General features: G+C 48.4%; 1 protein-coding gene across 3 annotated transcripts in view; it reads right to left on the reverse strand.

Annotated features, from left to right (window-relative positions):
* The window catches only part of Mical2 (microtubule associated monooxygenase, calponin and LIM domain containing 2), a 196,709-nt gene that overhangs the window by 70,427 nt on the left and 103,658 nt on the right, over positions 1-22,624 (reverse strand). For 2 of the 3 annotated variants that reach the window (XM_057778568.1, XM_057778567.1), the window contains exons 16-22: positions 17,230-17,298; positions 13,999-14,142; positions 12,628-12,753; positions 11,436-11,654; positions 11,125-11,226; positions 9,607-9,732; positions 159-266 (exon numbers count right to left, since the gene is read on the reverse strand). In XM_057778568.1, the coding sequence (XP_057634551.1) occupies positions 159-266; positions 9,607-9,732; positions 11,125-11,226; positions 11,436-11,654; positions 12,628-12,753; positions 13,999-14,142; positions 17,230-17,298 (894 nt within the window). The remainder of the gene's footprint in view (positions 1-158; positions 267-9,606; positions 9,733-11,124; positions 11,227-11,435; positions 11,655-12,627; positions 12,754-13,998; positions 14,143-17,229; positions 17,299-22,624) is intronic. The other variant, XM_057778566.1, reaches the window with a different exon arrangement.

Genomic DNA, 22,624 nt, shown 5'->3' on the forward strand with positions numbered 1-22,624 from the left:
GAAAACGAACTACAAGGACCGGAGCGAAGTCAGTCTTTGAGGAAATGTCTGGCCTACTTTCAGCACCCCCTTGTTGGTCCCTTTGGCTCCTCCCATACTCTTGCCTGGGGAAGCTGGGCAAACACCTTCAGGAAGAGGCTGACCGCGCATTTCCTTACCAGGTCTGGAGAGGTGGCCTGTGTCTTAGGTCTGTGGTCATTCAAGTACAGATTGACCAGCACTTCAGCCGCGGCCCCTATTCCACTGGACACTTTCCCTACTGTCAGCTAGCCAAGAGAGAGCAGAGGTGAGGAAACAGACAAAAAGAGAGGCAGTTAGCACCCAGCAGAAACGTCGGGCGAGGGGAAGAGGGTTCCAGCCTGGAGGAAGGCAGGACCACAGCATCTCCAGAGGTAAACCAGATCACCTGGAATAGACACCAGAGGTATAGAAATGGACAGAAGGAAGGGACTCCCAGACTGGTGGTAGCAAAAGGAAAAAGCCCACATTTCTACTCCTATCAGCTACGTAGCATTGCCAGATCACAGAGATAGAGCCAGTTACAGCGACACAGGCCTAGAATCCCAAACTCAGGAATCTGATGCAGAACTGCTGTGGATCTGAGGCCAGCCTGAGCAACAGAGTGCGATCTAGACCAGTCTGAACTATAGAATGAGATCCTGCTTTCAACTCATAAAAAACAAATCCCAAAACCAAAAATAAAATCATAGACAATGAAATCATAGCCAGGGGTTGGGGGAGGGAGTTTGTACATAACGGGTCTAGGGTTTGTTTTCTGAAATGCAAAGATTTGCATTTTTCCTAAATGAGTGAGCCAAGTCCAAGAGCTCGTTGCTTTGTGGCATGCCTTGGAAACTTCTAGAGAGGAGCTAGGTCTGAGTCCCACCCCATGACCTGCTCAGCACAGCGGTCAGAAGACAGCTCTGGAGCGGTGGCTACAGACCAGCATCACTGAACAGCTCGAATAGGGTATGGAATAATCACACATCCAGGCCCAGCCAAGTCCCACTAGGCCCCTCCCTCCCCAGCAGCTCTGACAGACCACACTGAGAAGGCTTTGTCTGCTGTCAGGAGGTGAATAATGCATAGCCCAGGAGGCCAGATGTACTGTTTGTGATCCCCAGGCTCTTGAGGGGAGGCTCCAAGACCTGCTGCCTTCCAGATTCAACCGCTGAGAGGAGTGGCCAGAACTAGGAAGCCATCGAGGCTGCCAGGATCCTAGAACAACGTGTTGCCTCAAGAAACTCCAGTCTCATGTGATAAGACAATGCTTGCCATCCAAATCTAGGCTGCCTTTGGGAGCCACGTCTAATGTGCTAACAACCAGGCTTGAGAACAAAACAGGAGAGCCAAGGAACTGCAACCAAGCTTGAACCCCCAGCTCCTGGAGCAGCGCCACCCCAGCATCTGAGGCTAACTCTTCAGATCCCAGACAAAGCAGATATCATGGGGGTGAACATACAGGAAGCTGAGCAGGCAGGAGAGATGGTCGCAGAGACCCTCACACCTCTGGTGAGTCTAGGAGCTGTCCTACTGAGTGCAGGTTGGTAGTCACTCCATGTGAGGAGGGTTCTTGGGGACTACAAGGAACAGAGCTGCAGGCTGCTGGGGTAAGGGGTTCTGATCTCTCTAGCCTAGGCTGGGCCTCCTCAGCCTGTGCAAAGCCCCCATGTCTTGTGAACAATGGCTGCCAGGCTAGGCACTGACCCTCCACCCACCCCATTCCCCCAGTCCTGTCCTTTCCCTCATGTCTAGCCTGGGAAAGATTAGAATTCTGATTTGATACAACCTCTTCCCACTTCTAGGAGCCTGCACAAGCCAAACAATCTGGCTCCTTCTAAAAAGGTTCAGTTGTATTGGTTCAGGATGATCGGCCATTGCTTGTCTGATGTTCAGTCCCCTGGTGGGGCCCCCAATCCTGACCCTCAGATAGAGGCTGTAGAATACAAGGTCTACTTGAAAATAAAGAGGGGAGGGAGACTTAACTTTCTCCCTGGGTAGCGCCCGCCCAGACTCCTGTGATGAGAACTGGCTCCATATCGCTATCCCAGAAAGGAGACGAGGTGTGTCACAACTCCCACGGACAGTATCTGCCTTCTGATGGAGCCGAGATTCAGCCTGTACTGTCTGAGACTAGAAACCCGAATGTCTAACGAGACCTTATTAACTGCTTAGCTAATAAGCACTTTATGTCACTGAACTTCTAAGCAATCCTGTCTTAGGGAGAAATCACTGGAGCTTGCAGAGGACTGTGTGGGTGCTGGTGGTATCCTTAAAACACACTGGGATGGTCACAGCCTGTTCAGTTGTTCAAATCAGCTGTGCAAGTCACCTGGCAGCTAGGCAGGGTGTCAGGAGACAGCAATGTCCAAGATGAAGGCCACACCCAGTTTTTTTATTTTGAGTCAACTAAGTCGGCAGTGGGTCTCCTGGATGCTCTTCCCACTTACTGGGAACCATCCCAGATCACTGAGCCATAAATGGGATTTACAGAGGTCATAAGGCACCCAAAGGAGGGAGACTTGCCCCAAGGGATGAGAGGGCTCTTGAAGCCTACTCAAGACCAGCATGAAAGTGATCATCAGTCTGAGGACTGGGAGCTACTTCCTTCTAAAAATCATTTTAGGTTTATTATATGTGTATGAGGGTTTGCCTGCATGTATGTACATGTAGCTCAGAGGCCAGAAGAAGGTGTCGTATTCCCTGGAATTGGGGCTACAGATGTTGTGAGCCACCAACAGTGTTGAGAATTGACCCAGGTCCTCTGCAAGAATGATAAGTGCTCTTAACTGAGCCACTTATCCAACTCACTCTACTTCTGGACAGGAGGACGACTCTCTTGGCTCTGTGAAAGGGAGACTATAACCCGGTCTCCGCGTGAGGACCACGTTTTCCCCAGCTGGGGAGTTAGCAGGTGGCCTGTGTTCCCAGGAGCATTGAAAGGCATGGTTTGTGGAGAGCCTTCGAGAGTTCATCCTGGCGATGTCTACAGCATACAAGCTACACGTTCTCAGCAAGAAGAGTCACATACATTGAGTGGCAAGCCACACGTGCTGTGGGGGTGGGGGCTGGATGAGGGGAACACTGGTGGTCTGCCTGGGAAACATTTACTGAAATGTGAAACTGGACAGTCTGATGACTTAACCCCAGAACACCAAGAATTAGCAATTTTGGGATTCCCTGGAACTGGTCTTGCAGTTCCTATATAATTTATAGTCTTATAATTTTCAAGAATTACATTTGGATATTTTCCACTATTTGCTGTTCCTCTTGAATTCAAACTATTTTTCAGTGACTTCATTAGAATGAGTTACAGAATGGTTGGTTATTTGGGGGCAGGATCTCACATGACATTTGACTAACCTCACATAGATTATCTCTCTGCTATGAACCTTAGTTTTCCCAATTGGGAAATGGGGAGATCACTCTGAAGCTTGCAGGGTTATGGAAGCACCCTAAATGACCTGGGTAGGGGCTGGAGAGGTGACTCAGAGGTTAAATGCATCTTACTCTTTCAGAGGACCTGAGTTTAGTTCTCAGAACCCACATCAGGTGAGTCACAACTGTAACTCCAGCTCCTGGGGATCCATGGCTCCTGCAGATACCCACACACAGCATACATGCATGCAGACACACAGAGACAACAAACATATAAAAAGCAAAAACCCTTAGTGGAGTTTCACAAGTGCTGGGCACCCAGTGTTCCTCAGCAAGGAGTCAGCGAGACTGGAACACTGTCATGCACGTAGTTTTGAGTTCTGGTTTTTAGATTCTCTCTCTCTCTTCTACACAAATAAGAGTGGTGTAGCTTCATCTTCCCAGAGACACTCTTGATTCAAACATGGTGACACAGATATTGTCACAAGCATTGATGCCAGAGGCTACGGGGCAACTAGCTTTCTACCAAGAGACAGGCCTCGCACAGGCCTGTGACCCTCTCCAGCCCAGGTCTCTTGATGTGGGAATCTTTCTCATACTGGACTCGGGCTGGTTCAGCTACTCCCTGAGTCTGCATCCCTGATGTCAGTTGTCCTGTCTTAGCCATCTCTCTTCCTCTGTCACAGATATGGCGCTTGCAATGGAGGAGGATGCAGGCTGCCAGGCCCTTTCAGTCAAAACAGTGGGACTTCCCCACCTTGGGCCCAGAACTCAGCTCACACAGAAGATGCCCAGGCAGTGCTTCTCTGCAGGGCTGAGTCATCTGTGGCCAGCTAGCACGTTCTGAGTATCAAGCAAGCCCACGCTAGACCGTCTGGGAGCAAGACTCAAGTTTCCAGAGGTTTGGAGCTGAGCGTTTGTGAGAAGGGGAAGGGTCAAACTGCAGAGCTAGAGTGGTCTCTTGGGTCCTGGGGGTCAAGGACATTCCACAGTGAGGAGTCCCTAGATAAGAAAACCACAGAGAACAGGTCTTGGATCTGGTTCCTTGTCTCTGCCCAAGGTAAGGGGAGAGCAAGGGACTAATACTGTCTTCTATAATGACATTGGAAATGACATGCTCAGAACTGAGATGAGGCAAGCCTTAAGGGGCTGTGAGCTCCCTTGGGGGAGTCTTCATCTGCCTAACTTTACCCAGAATGACAGGCATGCAAAGTTGATCACATGCATTTAGCCCTCATAGCTCTGCAGATGGTTCCCGAATCCCTATGGACTCTAAATTAGCCACCATGGCATTTGTTCTTAAGTGGCTATGGTAGAAAATGGAAAGCCTTAAAATAATTGGCATTTTAGAAATATGTGTTTTAGGCAAATGAGCTTTTTTGCTAGATGTTTCTTCTATTGGGAAAGGGAACATTTATTCAATATTCTAGGCGTTTTGCATATGTTGGATCTACAATGTTCTAACCACCCCAAGGAGTAGCTGATATAGCTCCAGCTTATAGGCTAAGAAACTAAGGCTCAGAGAGATCCACTATATTGTCCAAAGTCACACAGTGAGTGAGCAGTACTTTAAATTCAAGTCTGTTTCTAAGCTCAGATTCTTCTACTTAATAACATCCTATTTCCCTAATACACACCGGCACTGGCATATTTAAATAATCCTGGACTGGGATGCACACCAGAGACTTTTACAGAGTTGCCTAGTTCTATCCCCAGGACAGAGGGAAGAGGCCAAGGATGGAGGGGCCCTTGAGCTCTGTCCTAACAAGAGCTAACACAAGACAGGTTGCCCAGCCAAAACATGCCCAATTGATGGCATCTCCTTCTAATATGTAAATCCCAGAGTAAACCCTGCAAGTCTAGTCTTCACACAAACATCCTGAGGGGCAGAGTTAACTCCTCTTGTGGGACTCATTGCTCTTCAGCCTGTCAGCTGGCTAAGCCACAATGAAGCAATCCTTGGCCCAGCTGTGCAGTCATTCACCACCATCCTGTTCTTGCAAGAGCTCAACAAATTTGGCAAATGTCAGCAGCCAAACTGTGGACCAAACTGACGTGGCTTCCCCTTTTCAGAGAGAAAGAAATGAATGACTGACAGGGATTTGATGAGAAAATGGCGTTGGCCATAAGGCTGGGCATGGAACCCATAGTCCAAGGTCATGATGGTGGATCTCAAGACTGATTCTTCAGACGAAACCTCTTAAGACCTATCTGAACTTCAGAGTACCATTTGAGAAGGTAGGCACCCAGCTCCAGGTTTTCTTCTTGGACGAGATGCCCTGAGCTCTCTCAGGATGGAATGACACTGTCTATCATCAAGCCAGCATCAGCTGGAAGGGGCAGCCAGGCCCGTCCTCAGAGAAGGCTAGGATGATGTAGACTTTGTGCAAGGCCTCGTGGTAACTTAAGGATGAGGAGTTGGGAGGGAGGGAAAGGTTGGGTAAGGTGCAAGGCTGGGGAGCCTCTATCCAAGAGGCTGGCAACTGAATCGTCACAACTCCATCCCCGGCTGCCTGCCATGGACTCATAGTGAGAATGGCAGCAGTCTTTGAGCGTGGGCACTGCGGGAAAACCGAAGCCCAGAGAAATACAGTTACGTACCCACCATGCCATGGTGACTTCTAAGAGCTCCCAGATTATTCCCAGCCACAACTGAAAGACACATTGGCCTGTGACTAACAAGTTGGAAGCTGTTCAAATGTACCGATTATACAACCATCTTATGACCAAGGTTGGCCTGGGTATCAAGCCCATAGAAACAAGGAGCAAAATTCCAGAGGCAGGACCATTCCATTCAGTATGTCCAATTCCATTCAGTATGTCCCCAGGTATGGTGCTTCCCATGGTCACAACTTGTGGTCTGGTGACTCTGCCAGGCCCCATTTATCTGGTTCAGAGAGACCAGTGGATTACATATTGAGAATTATAGACCAAAGATTCTCCTTAAACCTTTGCCTTCCAAAACGGCAGTCTACAGAATGGGAAAAGATCTTCACCAATCCCACATTGGACAGAGGGCTAATCTCCAAAATATACAAAGAACTCAAGAAATTGGTTATCAAAAGAACAAATAATCCAATAAAAAATGGAGTACAGACCTAAACAGAGAACTCTCAACAGAGGAATCTAAAATGGTTGAAAGACACTTAAGGAAATGGTCAACATCCTTAGCCATCAGAGAAATGCAAATCAAAACAACTCTGAGATTCCATCTTATACCTGTAAGAATGGCCAAGATCAAAAACACTGATGACAACTTATGCTGGAGAGGATGTGGGGTAAAGGCAACACTCCTGCATTGCTGGTGAGAGTGTAAACTGGTACAGCCAGTTTGGAAATCAGTATGGTGATTTCTCAGAAAATTAGGAAATAACCTTCCTCAAGACCCAGCAATACAACTTTTGAGTATATACCCAAAGGATGCTCAAACATATCACAAGGACATATGCTCAATTATGTTCATTGCAGTATTGTTTGTTATAGCCAGAACCTGGAAACAACCTAAATTCCCCTTTACCGAAGAATGAATAAGGAAAATGTGGTACATTTACACAATGGAGTACTACACAGAGGAAAAATATGATATCTTGAAATTTTCTGGCAAATGGACGGATCTAGAAAACATCATATTGAGTGAGGTAACCTAGACCCACAAAGACAAATATAATATGTACTCACTCATAAGTGACTTTTAGACATAAAACAAACAAAAAACCCAGGCTACAATTCACAATCCCAGAGAATCTAGATAATAAAGAGGACCCTAAGAGAGAAATATATGGATTTAATCTTTGTGGGAAGTAGAAAAAAAACAAGATCTCCTAAGTAAATTGGGAGCATGGGGATCATGGGAGAAGGCAGAAGGGGAGGGGAGAGGAAGGGAGATGAGTGGAGAAAAATATATAGCTCAATAAAAACAATTTAAAAAAACCAGAAAACCATTGTTTTCTTCTCCTCCCCCCTCCCCCCCGCCCAGACAGGGCTTCTCTGTGTAACAGCCATAGCTGTCCAGGAGCTAGCTCTTTTAGACCAGGCAAACCACTGTCTTCTTATTGATCTGCCCATGCTCAGTTTTCCCGGTCACAGGACAGCCGTTCTTGCTCATCCCACTTTATAGTGCTCTTTGCTACCAGCACCCTGGGCTCCTGCTGGTGCTGAACTCTTGCACAGTGATTCTCATGTCATCTTGTGACATGTATGACTCATTTATATGTCACATTCATGCTGGCGTTTCCTCTACTGTAACAGAAGCCTACATGCTGCAGGGACTTATCTCGGATTTATTGGTGCTTCTGCTAAGAGCCTGAAAGTATCCAAAATGAGTTTAATAAACTCTTGTTGCATAAATGAAGTTTCACTAACTAGCTTAGTGGGGGACCTTGTTTTAAAAACTGTCTGAAAGGCTGACGAGAAAGGCCTTGGGGGGTGGGGCTCTGGGATAACACGATAGGGATAAGCTTACTATTGACAAGGGTCCACCAGACCCCAGGCTCTACCTCCTGCTATCACTTAGAGGACAGAGAGAACTTCTTGAGGGTAGAAGAAAATCAGGAGTGAAAAGAGGGCGGGTCTTGGCAAGCTCAGTTTTGAAGGTCCCAGGAAGCAGGAGAAAGGCTAGGCAGGGAGAAGCAAGGTGGCTCTGGCTAACCAGTAGAGTCCCTGCATGACCTGCGCCCAGCGCCCTGACCACCTCCACTATCCCCGTCATCCCGCCAAGATCAAGGGTGGAAGTGATGTTCCCCACAGCAGGAGACACCATCCTTGATGGAAGTCTATCCTGAGACCTTGCTAATGGTGGTGATAAAAATGTCTGACTCCACGCAAACGGCTCTCCCTGATGTGAGCCAGGACCCCTTTACAGTGGGGGTGGGGAGAGAACAGAGGATCAGACAGACAGACAGATGCCTGAGGGGCTGACACTAGCCGGGATGCAGCTCTGTTGATATCTTGCCCATGAGTTTTCAGTAGCAGTGGAAATCAGAAGTGTTTTTGTCTCTTCATATCGCTCCCTCCTGGTCTTTGGGGGAGCTTCATGCCCATGTGGTGAACCCGGGAAGGGGCTGGGTAATAAGATTTCATCTGTCTGTGGAGATTCTTTCTACACACTTCCCCCTATAGATGCTAGGGGCGTCCATGGGAACAGAACCAGTTACAAAAAAGGGGCAACTTGGAACCTTTTGCTAAGACGATAGCATGAAGCTGGATGTGCACCAGCTCAACAACCCAGGAGCCAAACAGGAGTCCGACAGATGGGACACCCAGCCTGCACCCTGGCCTCAGCAGGAGCCAGGCCAGCAGACTAAGTTCAGCAGAGCACACTTTGGCTCGGGACTCACTCATTCTGGAGACTAGAATGTGCCACAGAGCCAACTCATTCTTGTTCACAGAACACTTCACTATCCACTAAATCACAGCTCATTCCCGGCCTCTCTCCCGCCAAGCTAACTCCTGTACTGCTACCCAAATCACCCTTTGAGAACACAGGGTGTTCCCTTCAGGAGCTTGCTCTAGCCCCGTGAGAGGACAACATTCCCAAACACGCTGACGGTGCTGTGTGCCGCTCTCACTCTCTGTCCAGCCTTACACACTGTCATCTCAGAGCCAGGTGACACCAGACATTCTGTCCACTCATTTCATGCCAGTCCTGCCTGCTTGCTTTATACATTTTGATCACTTCCTACCACACCCTAGCTCTCCATTCAGGAAACTAGTCATGTGAAATTGTCCACACAGGTCTCCTATTACTGCCTCTGAACCCTCTGCAGGCTTCTCTCTGTTCTTGCAATCTTGCCCGTTCTACAGCTCACAAAATTCACGAATAGTACCGTATTAAGTTTACTGTGTGAAATTGCCATGTGCTTAGGCCAGGCATGCCCAATTTCACAGGTCTACATATTAAATGTGTGATTATTCTTATGACAGGGTGCTGTTTCTGTCTGAACTGTAGTAAGGGGTCCAAAGCTTCCCCTTTATTTTCTCAGTACCTGGGCAGGGCTCAGCATCCAGGTCCCGGATGGACACTCTATGTCAGCGCAGGCTCAAGCCATTCTGCTAGATGCATGCACTAACACAAAACCTAAGCCGGGCTGGGGACTGCTGTACAATAGCTAACAAACTTTCATCCCAGCCAAGCCCATCTCCAGATGTTTGGCTGTGCCAGCCAAATGGAGCCTGAGAACATCTCAGAACACGCAGGGGGTGGAGGCGCGGTGATTCCGGGACGACTACCTTTCTGGCAGGAGAGACAGAGTCGGCAGCTGGTGGAGAGGAAGGAGCAGCTGGATCAGGAGACGGAAGGCCAGAGGGAGGAGATGGAGGATGAGCATGAGGCAGACGTTTAGACAGGAGTTTATCCTGCATGGAACAGAGACAGCAAAGAAAGCAGGATTATAGCTGTGGCAGGTGGAGCGATCTTGCCTTTAACATACCCATGGAGGAGCAGACGCTGAGGGCTGCGTCTCAGAATGACATAGGAGTGTGTCTTTGGAGCCAAGTGGGATTATGTGGCTCCTGGCTGAACTGCGTCTGCTCCAGCTCCATGAAAAACCCCGGGGAGACCCATTCTGCTCCTGCCTAGAGTTGCCCCAGACTGCAGTGCTCATGAGAATCCACCATAGAAGAGTCTGGTATGAGGGTGCAGCTGCAGGCTTAGGAGGGGAGAAGCCTGAGCCAATGGGGGCAGCCCGCCACAGCTGGGGCTTCAGCAGCTGGGGGCACACACTTGCCTCTTGGAGATTGCTAGAACCCTGGCAATATCCTTCCCTCTGTGCGTGGATCCACTGACAGCTGGAGACACAGGAGGGGGCTGGGCGAAGGTGGCTAAGATGTGGTCTAGAGACAGCTTGCTGAAGGAGGAGGATGCCACGAGAATACTCCTACCCCACCTCCCTGGCTTCACTATTACTCAGTTCCTGCTCTGTGAACACCAGCTCCTCTTTTCCTACTAGTTTCTAAGTAAGCAGGCATCCTGGAGGAAGCTGTACTTCCCATGCCAAGGCAAAGTTTCTCGCATTAGCTTAGCACTGCTGCTTTGAGAGACAGCTGAAGCTGGGGGGGGGGGTCAGCCTTTAGCAGCACAAGCAATTGGCTTGCTCTTATCTTTAAGGCGCCCAGAGCCTTGCAGTTGACCAACAGCCCTCCTTCCCCCCCCCCCCCAGGAAGCTCAGAATCTATTTAAAAACAATCTTAAGCACATGTGTAACCAAGCTGTGGTCCCCGTGTGCCCCAGGATAACTATAAATGTGACCCAGCACATCACAGCCCAAAGTCAAAAGATTGGATACTCTTGACTAGGGTTGTTTCATTTGATTTAATGTTACTTTGTATGAACTCAGGGTCTCACTGCTTAGCCCTGGCTGTCCTGGAACTCACTATTAGACCAGACTGGCCTCAAGCTCACAAGGATCCACTGGCCTCTGCCTCTGCAATGCTGGTATTCAAGGCTTGCGTCACCACACTCAGCCCAACTAGAGTCCTAAAGTCCCCGTTTTTGCTGGGTGGGGGTTTCTTTTCACTTGAGCTTACTCTCCTGCCTCCATTCCCCCTTGTCATAATGTGTCTTCTGTCTCAAAACTATGCATCTGCGTCTCTTAGATGCAAGCTCAAATTTATCAATGGCGTAAAAAGGAAATTGCTTCTTGTACTATAGAAAAGGAAGGAGAGAAGTGAGCTTCCGGGGCTGGTTCATGGCTACCTGGCTAGACATCCAGCCCTGGTTCCCGAGCACTGCGAAAGCCCCTGGTTTACCTGTGGGAAATCCCCGTGTCCAAACATGGAGGCCAGGTGAGCTGCCTTCTCCTTAATGTTCTTTTTGTGAAATTCCCTGTTAGCCAAGTTCTGGGCCCTCTTCTGCAGTCAAGGTAAGAAAGGAGAAAGATGGTGACAGTGGCCATGAGGGTCACCTCCAAGGGAGAGAGGAAGGAATGAGCCAGGCTTGTCTCCTCAGACACAGCAGGCAGAAGATAGGGAAGGAAGCAGAGGAAAAGGAACCTGCTCTGGGTGGGTGAGGAACAGGTAGGGATGGGACACGGACACAGGTGGGCAGAGAGGGCGGTCACCTGAAGAACCTTTTCTTCTACTTGCTGCAGCCGCCGCAGCACCCCAGACAGGGCCAGTGCCCCTTGGCAGGTGGGAGGCAGGGTGTCGAGATTTTCAGCCCCACCCAGTTGCAGGTCTGACTTGGCCCTGGCTCTCCAGGGTCTGCTTGGGCACTCGCCACTAGCAGGTACTTGATTGAGTTCTCTGAGCACCTGTCCTGTAGCCACCACGGAGGAGAACTGGGAGAGAGGGGGAAGTCAGCTTCCTTCCTTTTATATGCCCCACCCCCCAGGAAGAACCCCCACGAGGACCAGAGATAGAGGGTACAGCAGCAGCTAGCACTTTGAGAACGGTCACAGACTAGCCCGGGTGAAGGAGGAGCCTGTATTGGCACCCCTAGCACTCAATCAACAGTACTCAGCCCTGGGCGTCGCCTAAGACAGCCAAACCTCTACAGCCCTGATTCCCATGCTTATCTCTGTTCTGAGATTGCCTAGGATACCTCAAGGAAGGCCGGACCCATCCCATTAGGGGCTGTGATTGACCTGGGTATGCAGGAGACCTCGTCGTGAGAATGGTGTGCACACGGACATGTGGTTGCTGCGTCAGCCCTGCACCTACAACTCTCCACCTTTGGTACCCAGTATACAAGAAACAGCCAGTGCTGACCAGATGACCCTGGAATCTGTGGGTGCTTATTCTGACTCTGTCCAGATTCTAAGGCCAGAGAGTCTCTCCATGCAGGCTCTGGCTGCTCAGACATCTGGAAAGGCCTTTACCATGCCCCAGCCTTACTCTTTCTGTGGGTGGAGCCATAAGGCATCCCCAGCCCATTCCACTGTTGCTTTCTCCATAATTTGGAAATCAGTTTGTTCGCTAGCCCCACTGTGTACTAAAGCATCGCATGGGAATTCTCCAAAGTGGCCACCTGGAGCTGTTTGCTCTCCCCCTAGCAACAGCATCAAGGTGTGCATGGTTGGCTGGGTAACACCTGTGATGGGCTGAGGGCCCAGTGGCAAACACGTACATCAGGTACTCCCTATGTAGCTGTTCTTATCCTTAAGGATAGTAACCTTGAACTGTGTCTTCATGCACAGGGATTCTACAATCAGTCACATATGGGGGCTGGAGGGAGCCATGCATCCCACCCCTTGGCTCCAAATCCCCTACTCCAAGCTTTACCAAAATAGCATCCACTGGAAAGAGCCCTACCTGCCTTTTCAGAGGAGGTGGAAGCCTTGGAGTGGAGTCCTCCAGCTTGGGGCAGTGAGGGGTAGCAGGAGGGCGAGAGGCAGAGCATAAGACAGGCTTACCTATGCCCGAGACCCGGTGGCAGTCCTGGGAGGGAAAAGGCCGTCCACAGAAGCAGCCCAAGGAGACAGGAAAGAAAAGGCGAGTGAGAAAAGGCATGAGGAGTTGGAAGGGGGATACAAGGAATAGGAGACACCGCTGTGTGGAGGAGCAGAGATGCGGCTGGCTGGGTTCCTGCAAGCCCGGCCCAGCTTGGAAACTGGATCCCTGGCTCTACAAGCATGTGGATGGGCAAGTTCTGTAGCTCCCTGCTCTGGGACAACGTGTCAATCCCAAAGGCCTTGCTCTTTGGCTCAAACACAGGGCTCTGGGCCATCAGTGCCAGCCTACACCAGGCTAGGGTGGCCAGCACAGTCCTCCTGGAAACAGAGAGCTTCTTGCCCATGCCAGGACAGGAATGTCCAGGTCAAATGAACAGAGTCAGGCCTTGGGGAGGGACCATTGAAACTATGCTTAAAAAAAGACAGGACTCAAGAAAATTGCCCTTTTGTTTCAAATCCGCTTCCTAGAGAAGATTAGTTGTCCAGGAGAGCTGTAGCTAGCCCTAAGAGCAAGAAGCCATTCACGTGTGCCTCTAAAGTTAACCAAGGAAGAGACTGTCCAGCTCTATCATGGGACCACTGTCCACTATAAACAAAGGGAATCTGACCCCCAGAGTCTTATATCATGACAACATATTGTAACTTTACAGTATACATCCAAAGGCAAGAGAACAGAGCAACCAAGCTAAGAACACAGCCTTGAAAAGAGGCATGACTGTGTGAGCCACAGCAGCCAGCCCGCCCTGGTCAAACACAGCGACCCTGTACAGCCTGTTGGGGTGTGGGGAGGGCAGAGGCACCAGGGCATGCTGAGGAAGTTGGCCAAGTCCTTGCACCTCTGATCAGGGTACGCCATCTTACCAGGGACTTGGGCAGTATTCTCCTACACGGCCTCTGGACTCCAGCCGCCCTCTCTCACACTGGCTAAAATCATGGTTTGAGGGCAAAGGCGATTTAGGAAATGGATTTAACTAATTGAGAGATGGGCACCAGCAAACTATGACTCCCAGGCTGCACACTGGAATGCTAGCACCCCCTACTTGTTAGGGATCCAGTATGAAGGCCTAAATGTTCTAACAAAACCCCATGGAAAAGTCTGTTATTTCACAGCCAAGAGGCTGACGCCTTTTTCCCCGGTTTGGCCACACCCAGGAGGTGAACTCTAGCCCATCTCTAGCCAGCCAGGTTCCGCTACCAGTAGGATATGTCCAGTGACCATATAAAGCATTACCTGTTTCTGGGCTGCAGGGTTCCGTGTGTTCTCCTCAAACTTGGCCAGCAGCTGATTGGCCATGGACTTGACTTTGTTCTGATTGCCACCTTCTCTAGCACACTCTTGACTGGAGCCCAAGCTACGACTGGAGAAAGCTGGCAGCTGCAAAGGTTAAAACAGCACATGGGAATCCAGGGATCGTCAGGACATCAGCGGGTTGTGGGGGCGAGGGCAGACAGCAGGGGTGTCCTCTGGAACTGATGCTCACTGCACAATGCATGTGTCTAAAGGATGGACTATTGGCTTGGGAACCCGGCAGTTAGAGTTTGAATTCTTTCTCCCTACCAGTCCTGAACCCAGGCAGTGTATGTCTCTGAATTTGCCCCATCTACAAAATGGGAAGAGTGTCCCACTTCAAACGGTTATAGCAAAAAATTAAAATCAGTTCAAATAGAGAAGTGTTACATAAAATAATTTCCAAAATACATCATTTCGTCTGAGAATTGGAGAGAGAGTGGCGAGGGAAGGGAGTCGGGCTATGGTGAGCACAGGCTTTTGGCTTTTTGCTCCTCTCCTCTGCACTCCCTTTCCCAACTTCGCCCACAACTCTAATCTTTAAAGAAAAAATAATTCAGAGATAACTTTAGATTTACACAGACGGTACAAAGAAGTACAGCCTGCTCCCGAGGACACCTCCCCCAGCCACCTTTGATGTAGCTTCAGGAATAATCGCAGCCCTGTTATCAGAGCCAGGGAACAGGCACTGGCATAATACTCTCAACTGGACCATGGACTGTGTTTGGATTGCATCAGTTTTTCCATTCCCACCCATCTTCTGTTCCAGGCTCCAATCCAGGATCCCACACATTGAGTCATCTTGTCTCCTTAGTCTCCTCCAATCTCTGGCAATTTCGCTATCTCCCTTGGCTCTGACACTTCTGAAGGGCACTTGGCAGCTATTGTATAAAAAGATCTCAATCTGTGTTGGTCTGAGGTGCTCTCACAATTAGCCCGGGACTGGGGGTTCTGGGGATTCATGGCACAGGGATGAAGGGCCCTTCGCATCCATCCTGTTGGGATGCGTGATGGTAACAAGCTTGGTTACGATGGCTTACAAACCTGAGCTCCCTCTCACTCATCTACTAATACGATTTGAAAATGTCTAGTATTTCTTAGTATGTATTTCCTGTTCCATGCACCTTTTCCCATACACCTCAGAGCATACAGAAGGGTACTGTGCCAAGTGGGTGGTCAGGCCCCCGAAGGAGACAATGAGTCTCTCCACAGGAACAGCATTCTTGAGAGGGTAAAGTTGTGTTCATTCAGAGAAGATGCGTGGGAAGACGCAAGCTAAAGTTTTTAAAAATAAGATCCCAAAGAGAGGAGCCTGGGGGAGGGGTCGTGTATGCACAGCACAGTCAAGTTCTGGACAAACGCAAAATGGAGAGCCACTCCCTGCTTTAGGGTATGGAATGTGTCTTACACACAAACCACGCATGATCAAGAGGGAGGGAGGGTGACGTCTCCTGAATGAACACTGTACAAACCAAAGTCGGTGACAGCAGTGGCCACACAGCCACCAGTGCACCAATTCATCGAGTCAGGGCACTGGGGTTTGCATTACTTTTTCATTTTTAAAACTCTGTGTGTGTGTTTACACCTCTGAAGGTCAGAAGAGGGCATTGGATTCCCTGGAGATATAGTTTTAGGCAGTTGAGAGCTACTTGATGTGGGTGCTGGGAACTGAACTTGGGTCCTCTGGAAGAGCAGTGAGTTTTCTTAACTGCTCAGCCATTTCTCCAGCCCCCTGAAGCCACAGTTCTTGGCAGGATTGCCCCAAAAGTTCTGGAAACACTTCAGATGAGGGTAGCGAGCATGTTTACACTGCACAATGTGAATTGAACTCCAGATTTCCTTTGATCAGAGAATGAGGTAAGTGGTGGGCAGCCACACTCTATCAGGGTGGGCTTCTGGCTTGACTGGCAGTTCACTGATGGGAGATAGAACAAGTCTGAGGCACGACCCGTGTTTTACAAAATATAACAATAAAGTCACACACAGAGGAGGCAAGTAAGTCTCTTATAAGTCCCGGGAATCAAGCATTGGTGTAGTTTGTAAATCACCTCACATGCTTCTGAGTCAGCTACGGCATCAGCTGCTGCCCACACCTCATGGCCATATGCATGCTTCCTTTTGCAGAACTGGGATGGCTTTGAAAAATGAAGTACAGAACTGGGGAGATGGCTGAGGAGGTAAAGTGAATGGCATACAAAACATGAAGACCTGAACCTAGGTCTCCCCAATATCCCCCCAAAAGCTAAGTGCAGGGCACAAGTCCATAGCCCTGACAGTGGGAAGTAGGGGGCAGGCTGATCCCTGGGGCTCATCGGCCATCCAGTCAAGTCTAATGAATGAGCTATCACTTCAGAGTGAGACCCTGTCTTAAAAAAGTAAGGTGGAAGTCGGGCAGTGGTGATGCACATCTTTAATACCAGCGCTTGGGAGGCAGAGACAGGCGGATCTCTGAGAGTTCGAGGCCAGCCTGGTCTACAAAGTGAGTTCCAGGATATCTAGGATTGTTACACAGAGAAACCCTGTTTTGAAAAAAAAAAAGTAAGTGGAGAGCAAGCAAGGAAGACACTCTACAGCATCTCTGACCTCCACATGCATACAAGGTGCGCGATCACCCGCCAACATTACACACATGCACATCTCGTGTCTCTTTAGATTATTTCATTAAGGTAGAGCTCACACCCTCCTGCCCATTTTCTGAGACAGGCTCTATCTAGACTTCAGCGCCGTCTCCTACAGTTTTCTCCTTTCACCAGATGGTGGCACTCGCGGGCACCCAACATTTGTCTTAAAGGCTTTAGAGGGAAGCAGCAAAAAGTGCAGAGAGCTTGTCAGCTGGTGTCTCTTTCCTACTTACTATGATTAGCAATTCAATATTAATTAACTAGGTTATGTGTGCCGTCTTATTAATCTAAAAACCTTTCAAAGTCTTAAACATTTTGGATGCGTTAGCACATTTGACAGCCATGGTCCTCACACCCGGGAGGTTTCATCCTGCAAGGTTACGCAGCTAGGAAGTAGTAAAGTGATCAAACTGAGCCTGGATCCCAGTGGTTCATGAGAGAAAAAAACAAACAAAATGGGAACAGGGCTAGTGATATAGCTAAGCAAGCACACCCGGAGCCACTGGCCCTTAGGACGTGGGCCTTTGTATCAGCCGAGCCCAGGCACACTCACCTCTTCCAGGTTGTTGAGGCCCTGACGCCTCCTCTTGTTCATGTCACTCTCCTCAGTCTGGGTGTCTACCTGCAACGGCCAAGGAAACATGGTGAGCTCAGGGCCACGAACGCTGTTTGAACCGGAAGCACGGAAGGATGCATGCTCATCTGGACACAGCTGTCAGTCTAATGGTAGACAAGGGGAAAGATGGCTCCTCATGTAAGCACAGCCATGGAGTCACAGTCAGGCATAATGAAGAGTGCCTCTATTCTATTTCGGAATCCCTGAGATACAAGCAGGGGAGGCGTCATCTCTATTACAGTGGCTGTGGGCTTGGGGGAGGTTTAATCATGTCCCCGAAGTCAGAGCCAGGCCCGGGGAATGCCCTCAGTGCTTGTTGCCTTGTGGGAACTCCCTGACTTTCTTTGTTCCCTGGGCCTCCCGTGAAGAGGTAGGACAAGTTCACCCTGCAGAGAGCATTCTCAGGACTTGAGTGAGCTGTCCAGGGCTTTGATGTCAAATTAAGCCTGTAATCCAGCCACCATTAAATGATTTAATTCGTTTCAATAAACATTAGCTCCAACCTGAGGACTAGAGATCAAATGTCCAGCTTGCCAAGGATGGTTCAGATTTATTGACTCCCTCCGCCACTGTAACTATTAATAGACACATTCCCTTTCATAGTGTATTACCCAGCTATCCTGGTAACCCTGGTAACCCCTCACAGCTCACCCCTGCTGCCTAAATCTGAACAACAGAGCCCAGGCCTGTCAGGTGAGGAGGGGTGTAAGGTCTGAGCTGTCCCCATAGCCTGGGTGGGGTGGAGGCTGAGTACTGGTCCTTCTCCACATGCATCTTTGAGCCCAGACTGCATCTATTCCCCAAGGACAGACATCATAACTACCAGCTTCCAGTGATTTGGACCTTCTCCCAACAGTTAGCTCCTGCTGGAGTCTGGGGTCACATCCCACAGAGTATATGTCACATCTGCATGGATTTTCCTACACTCTGACTTCTTCCACGGCAGGTCCACATCACACCCCAGCCTTTCAGATACCATAAATGCAGGAAGAGGTACTACAGGCTCACTGTAAGCCCAGGTATAACGCCTGCTCAGGCCCAAGTATAGTTCGCCTGGCCCTAGAAGGGTCCTTCCGGGCTTGGATACTCTGAAATAGAAGCCTGGGAACCCTAGCACTGAGTCTACTGTGCGCCATTTGAGTCCAATAAACACCCTCATTACATACCACATCACAACACACACTACACACATCACACACCACACACACACATCACAACACACACACACTATACACATCACACACCATATACACATACCACACCACATTACACACGGACATCACAGACACATACCACACACCACATCACACACCACGCACAACATCACACACACACACCACGTATACACCACACACACATGCTTGCCATATTCACCACCCCCATTAAAAGAAAAACCAACCACAGTTTAGTCATGAATATTTGTTCAAAATCTGACCAAGGCACCCCAGCCTGGCAGATCAAGGGCCCTGCCTCTCTCAGCATCTCCTTCAGCTTCTCATAAATCATTATTCTGTGAATGAAAATAACCCCGGTCTAACGCCTGGACAAACACCAAGAGAAACAGATGACCTGGTTTCCAACAATGCTGGGTTTTAGAGGCACAAACTGTTTGGGCTCCCAGCTTCACTGCCTGTGAATGCCACTTAGGCCCAGAGACCAGAACTCTGAAGTACAGAATGTCCCACCAAAAAGAATGCTTCCTGCATAATCTTAGTGTTCTCTTTGTATGCTTCTACTTTCAAGGAGGACTTGGCTTTTTTCACCAAGAGTAATACATCCTTTTCTCTCCCTTATACTTGAAAGCCCAGGGTGGGACCATTCAAACAACTGGAGCCTGGCTAGACCCCATTTGGACATGTGACCTAAAGGCTCACAGAACACAGTCCAGGGTGGTGGGCCCAGCCAGCAGCTCCTAAAAAGTTCCTAAGTCCTCCTGGGAGAATAAATGAAGTACAAGGGGGCAACTTTTGCTTCTTAGATGCCTCCACTGTGAACTACCTGGGAAATAAAACGCATCTACAGGGAAAGGTTAGCAACGCACACACATCCAAACAATGTTTACTTTCCCCTATGGAAAAGTACTATTGAGATGCAGTTCAAAACAAAAGCCTACAAAAATTAAAATGTAGAGATTTATTTATTTTTCTCACTGGAAGCCAAAAGTTGACTCAAGACCTCTAACCCAGAGCCATCTTCTTCAATGGCATAATGACTAGTAAGTTGTTACACTCCAGTAAATAACCTCTGCCTATGCTCATATAACTGAGTATAATTAAAGTCAGTAGGACGTGGCCATGGACACACGCACACACACACACACAAAGTCAGAGGGGGACTGGTAGGGAGAAGAGGGGCTTCTGTGGGGGTCGGGGTGTGTTGGGACGGATATGGTAAAAATATATTGCATACATGCATGAGATTGGCAAAAAAATACATTTTACAAAAAGACTCTAATCATTCTAAACTTTATTATAACTGACAAAGAACCAGAAGCATCATGAAAAACCAAATATTTCTCATGGCCACGCAGAGAGACCACGAGAATAAACAAATGACTTACGTTCTCTTCCTATTAGCTTTCCAGTTCTTTCACCCCGGGAACATTTTCTTATGATTTTCCAAGGATTTGAAAGAGTTGATATGCCAAAATCCATTTATTAAACTAAATGGCTTCCCTCTTTAAAAAACAACCAATGCCACACATCCGCTGGTCTGCCTATTAATCTGACTAGCTGAGGACAGCTATGTCCCCACACATCCTGAGTTGCTTTGGCTCAATGCAGACAACATTTATATTTAGTTATCTGGTTTAGCCCAACCATGGAGGAAGTTAGATCTGGTTGACTTAGATATCAGCTTTGATACTTAAAAAGATGACCAGTGATACTAGCAAGAAAGTTCTCTCTTCAAGGAATCACAGGTTCAGGTGCTAGTGTGTGGCTAGTGACGTTCAGAAAATCACCCAGCCACCTTGACTTCAGTGTCCTCACCTAGAGGGAAGAGTCTGACACCATCTACTCAAAAGCTTCTGTGAGTCTGATGGAATCACAGACTATAAAACACTTCTTAAACTACACATTGCTATACAGTATCAATGCTATTAGCAACAGAATTTTAAACGTCTGAATTCTAGTTCTTACTTTGACAATACCTGTGTAAGTTACTAAAATTTAACAACGCCAAGTCCAAGTTTCCCTACCCACTACACTGTAAGGACACTATGTTCCCACCCTTCCTCCAAAGGATATACGCATGGGCGGGTGGATGTATTGTCTCAGAAGAAATGAGCTCAAGATGAGATGAACTCCAGGTACCCTCAGGTGCAAATAATTGAACAAGGACAATGACGGACTGCAGTGTCCATAATAACATAATTCATTGCCCAGGAGTGTAAAGTCTAGGAGAGCCCAAGGGAGCACAGATTAGAGTATGCACAGATCTGTATGACTACAGAAAGGCAAGAGGCTGAAAAATGTGGGTTCAGATGGTACTGACTTGCATGGTGAAAATAATTTAAGAACTTCCAAGAACTTTCATCCTATACCAAGAAGTGTTTGGGGTCTGACCAGAGTCACAGGCAGACTGTAGAAGCGCACCAAAGATTGCTAAAGAGGAGAACGTAACCCCAGTCTTTCATTACCAGGCATGCGCCACCCAGTCTTCATTATTGAGTGAAGAGCTCTCCCGCAAAGCAGGCATGGTCCCTAGCAGAAAAACCAACTTCAAGCAAAATAGAAGGCGTTATGTCTTGCTGAGATTTGAATGATGTCAGTAATATAAGAGGAGAGGAGAAAGAACAAAATTTTAGGATTCAAATTGAAGGGAGAGAGATTGTTAGGACTGGCTCAGCAGGGGACAGTGACATCTCTGAAGGACAAGATGTAGCACTGTGGAGGGACTGGACAGGTGGACATGTTAAGCTCTTTCTCTGGAAGCTGGAGAAACAGCATAGGGAGATAGTGCGGAGTGATGAACACAGACTCCTCTATCAAGGTTTCAGGCATTGTTTGGGCAGGGGGCTATGGGACAGAATGGTCCAGGCATCATCTCTCCTAAATGTGTATTCCCTGAGATACACACGCTCCCCTGCAGGCAGGGCGCATGTCTGATTCTACCAATCTCTGTGTGGTAGAGTCACCACAGATAGATAAAGATTTGTGTATGGTTCTCAGCATCTTGTGTGGGACCGAGCTCAGCCGTCTGTCTCCCAGCTAACATCACCTCAGCATGTGCCATCACTGCATACACAACAAAGGCCATTTTGATCAATAAGTGCAGCAATGACGCATAATCAGCAGTGTATGCCCTTGGGCAAGTCGCCTGGCCTCTCTGGGCCCTGGATTATGTCTGTAATGGTGAACCTGTCAAGCAAAGACATTCTATCTCCCATTGAGATGAGAGATGGCTGAAATAAAGGGTATCTGATTTTCAGCTTCTCTGGCTCACACTGGATGAAGTGAATCGTCCTACACCACATGTTAAATTCAGAGGTGTCCAACCTGTGGCTTGTAGGGTGTGAGAACCTACATGCGCTTATTTTGTGCAACTGTGAGACAATGTTGTCATTTACAAAGTTCATGCTTGAGACATGCATAACTGAGTTACAAAAAAATTGCCAGAAAAGTCTTATCAGCTAAGCATGATAACATAGAAAAATAGATTATTTTGACTTAACTTCTTAGGGAACAGAAAACAGGCATTTTTTTTTTTTTTATAATCTGGGAGTATTGTGAAAAAGTCACAGACACTAAGGGTTCTATGATTCCTGAAAGTTCTAGATTCTCACTATGCCCTGGGTTTGTGCTGAGTAATGTTTGCCAGTCTGGTACAAATGACAGTCACCAAGAAAGACGGAGCTGCAACCCATGAGACCATTCTAAAGTAGACAATCTGTGGGGCATCTTCTTGACTGACCATTGATGTAGGAGGGCCCAGCCCACTGGGGGTGGTACCAACCCAGAGCAAGTGGTTCTGGGTTGTAGAAGAAAGCAGGGCTGCCATGGAGAGTGAGCATTCCTCTGTGGCCTCTTCTTCAGTTCTCACTGCCAGATTCCTGCCCTGAGCTGCTGCTCTGGATACCTTTGATCATGGTCTGAGACACGGAAGTGCAAACCAAACGAACCGTCTCCTCCCCCAAGTTGGTCTGGTCTGTGTTTTATCACAGCAACAGAGAAGAAAGCTTGGACAGGATTCGAAGCCAAGAACCCCACATCCCTCACTTTTGTGTAATCAATCACTCCCATTGTCAAAACAACTAAAAGCCACAGCCTTAAAGTTAGTGGGGCACGATGACCACTGGATGGATGGATGGATGGATGGATGGATGGATGGA

This window comes from Chionomys nivalis, chromosome 8 (genome assembly GCF_950005125.1).
Source record: "Chionomys nivalis chromosome 8, mChiNiv1.1, whole genome shotgun sequence".
NCBI classification, from domain to species: Eukaryota; Metazoa; Chordata; class Mammalia; order Rodentia; family Cricetidae; genus Chionomys; species Chionomys nivalis.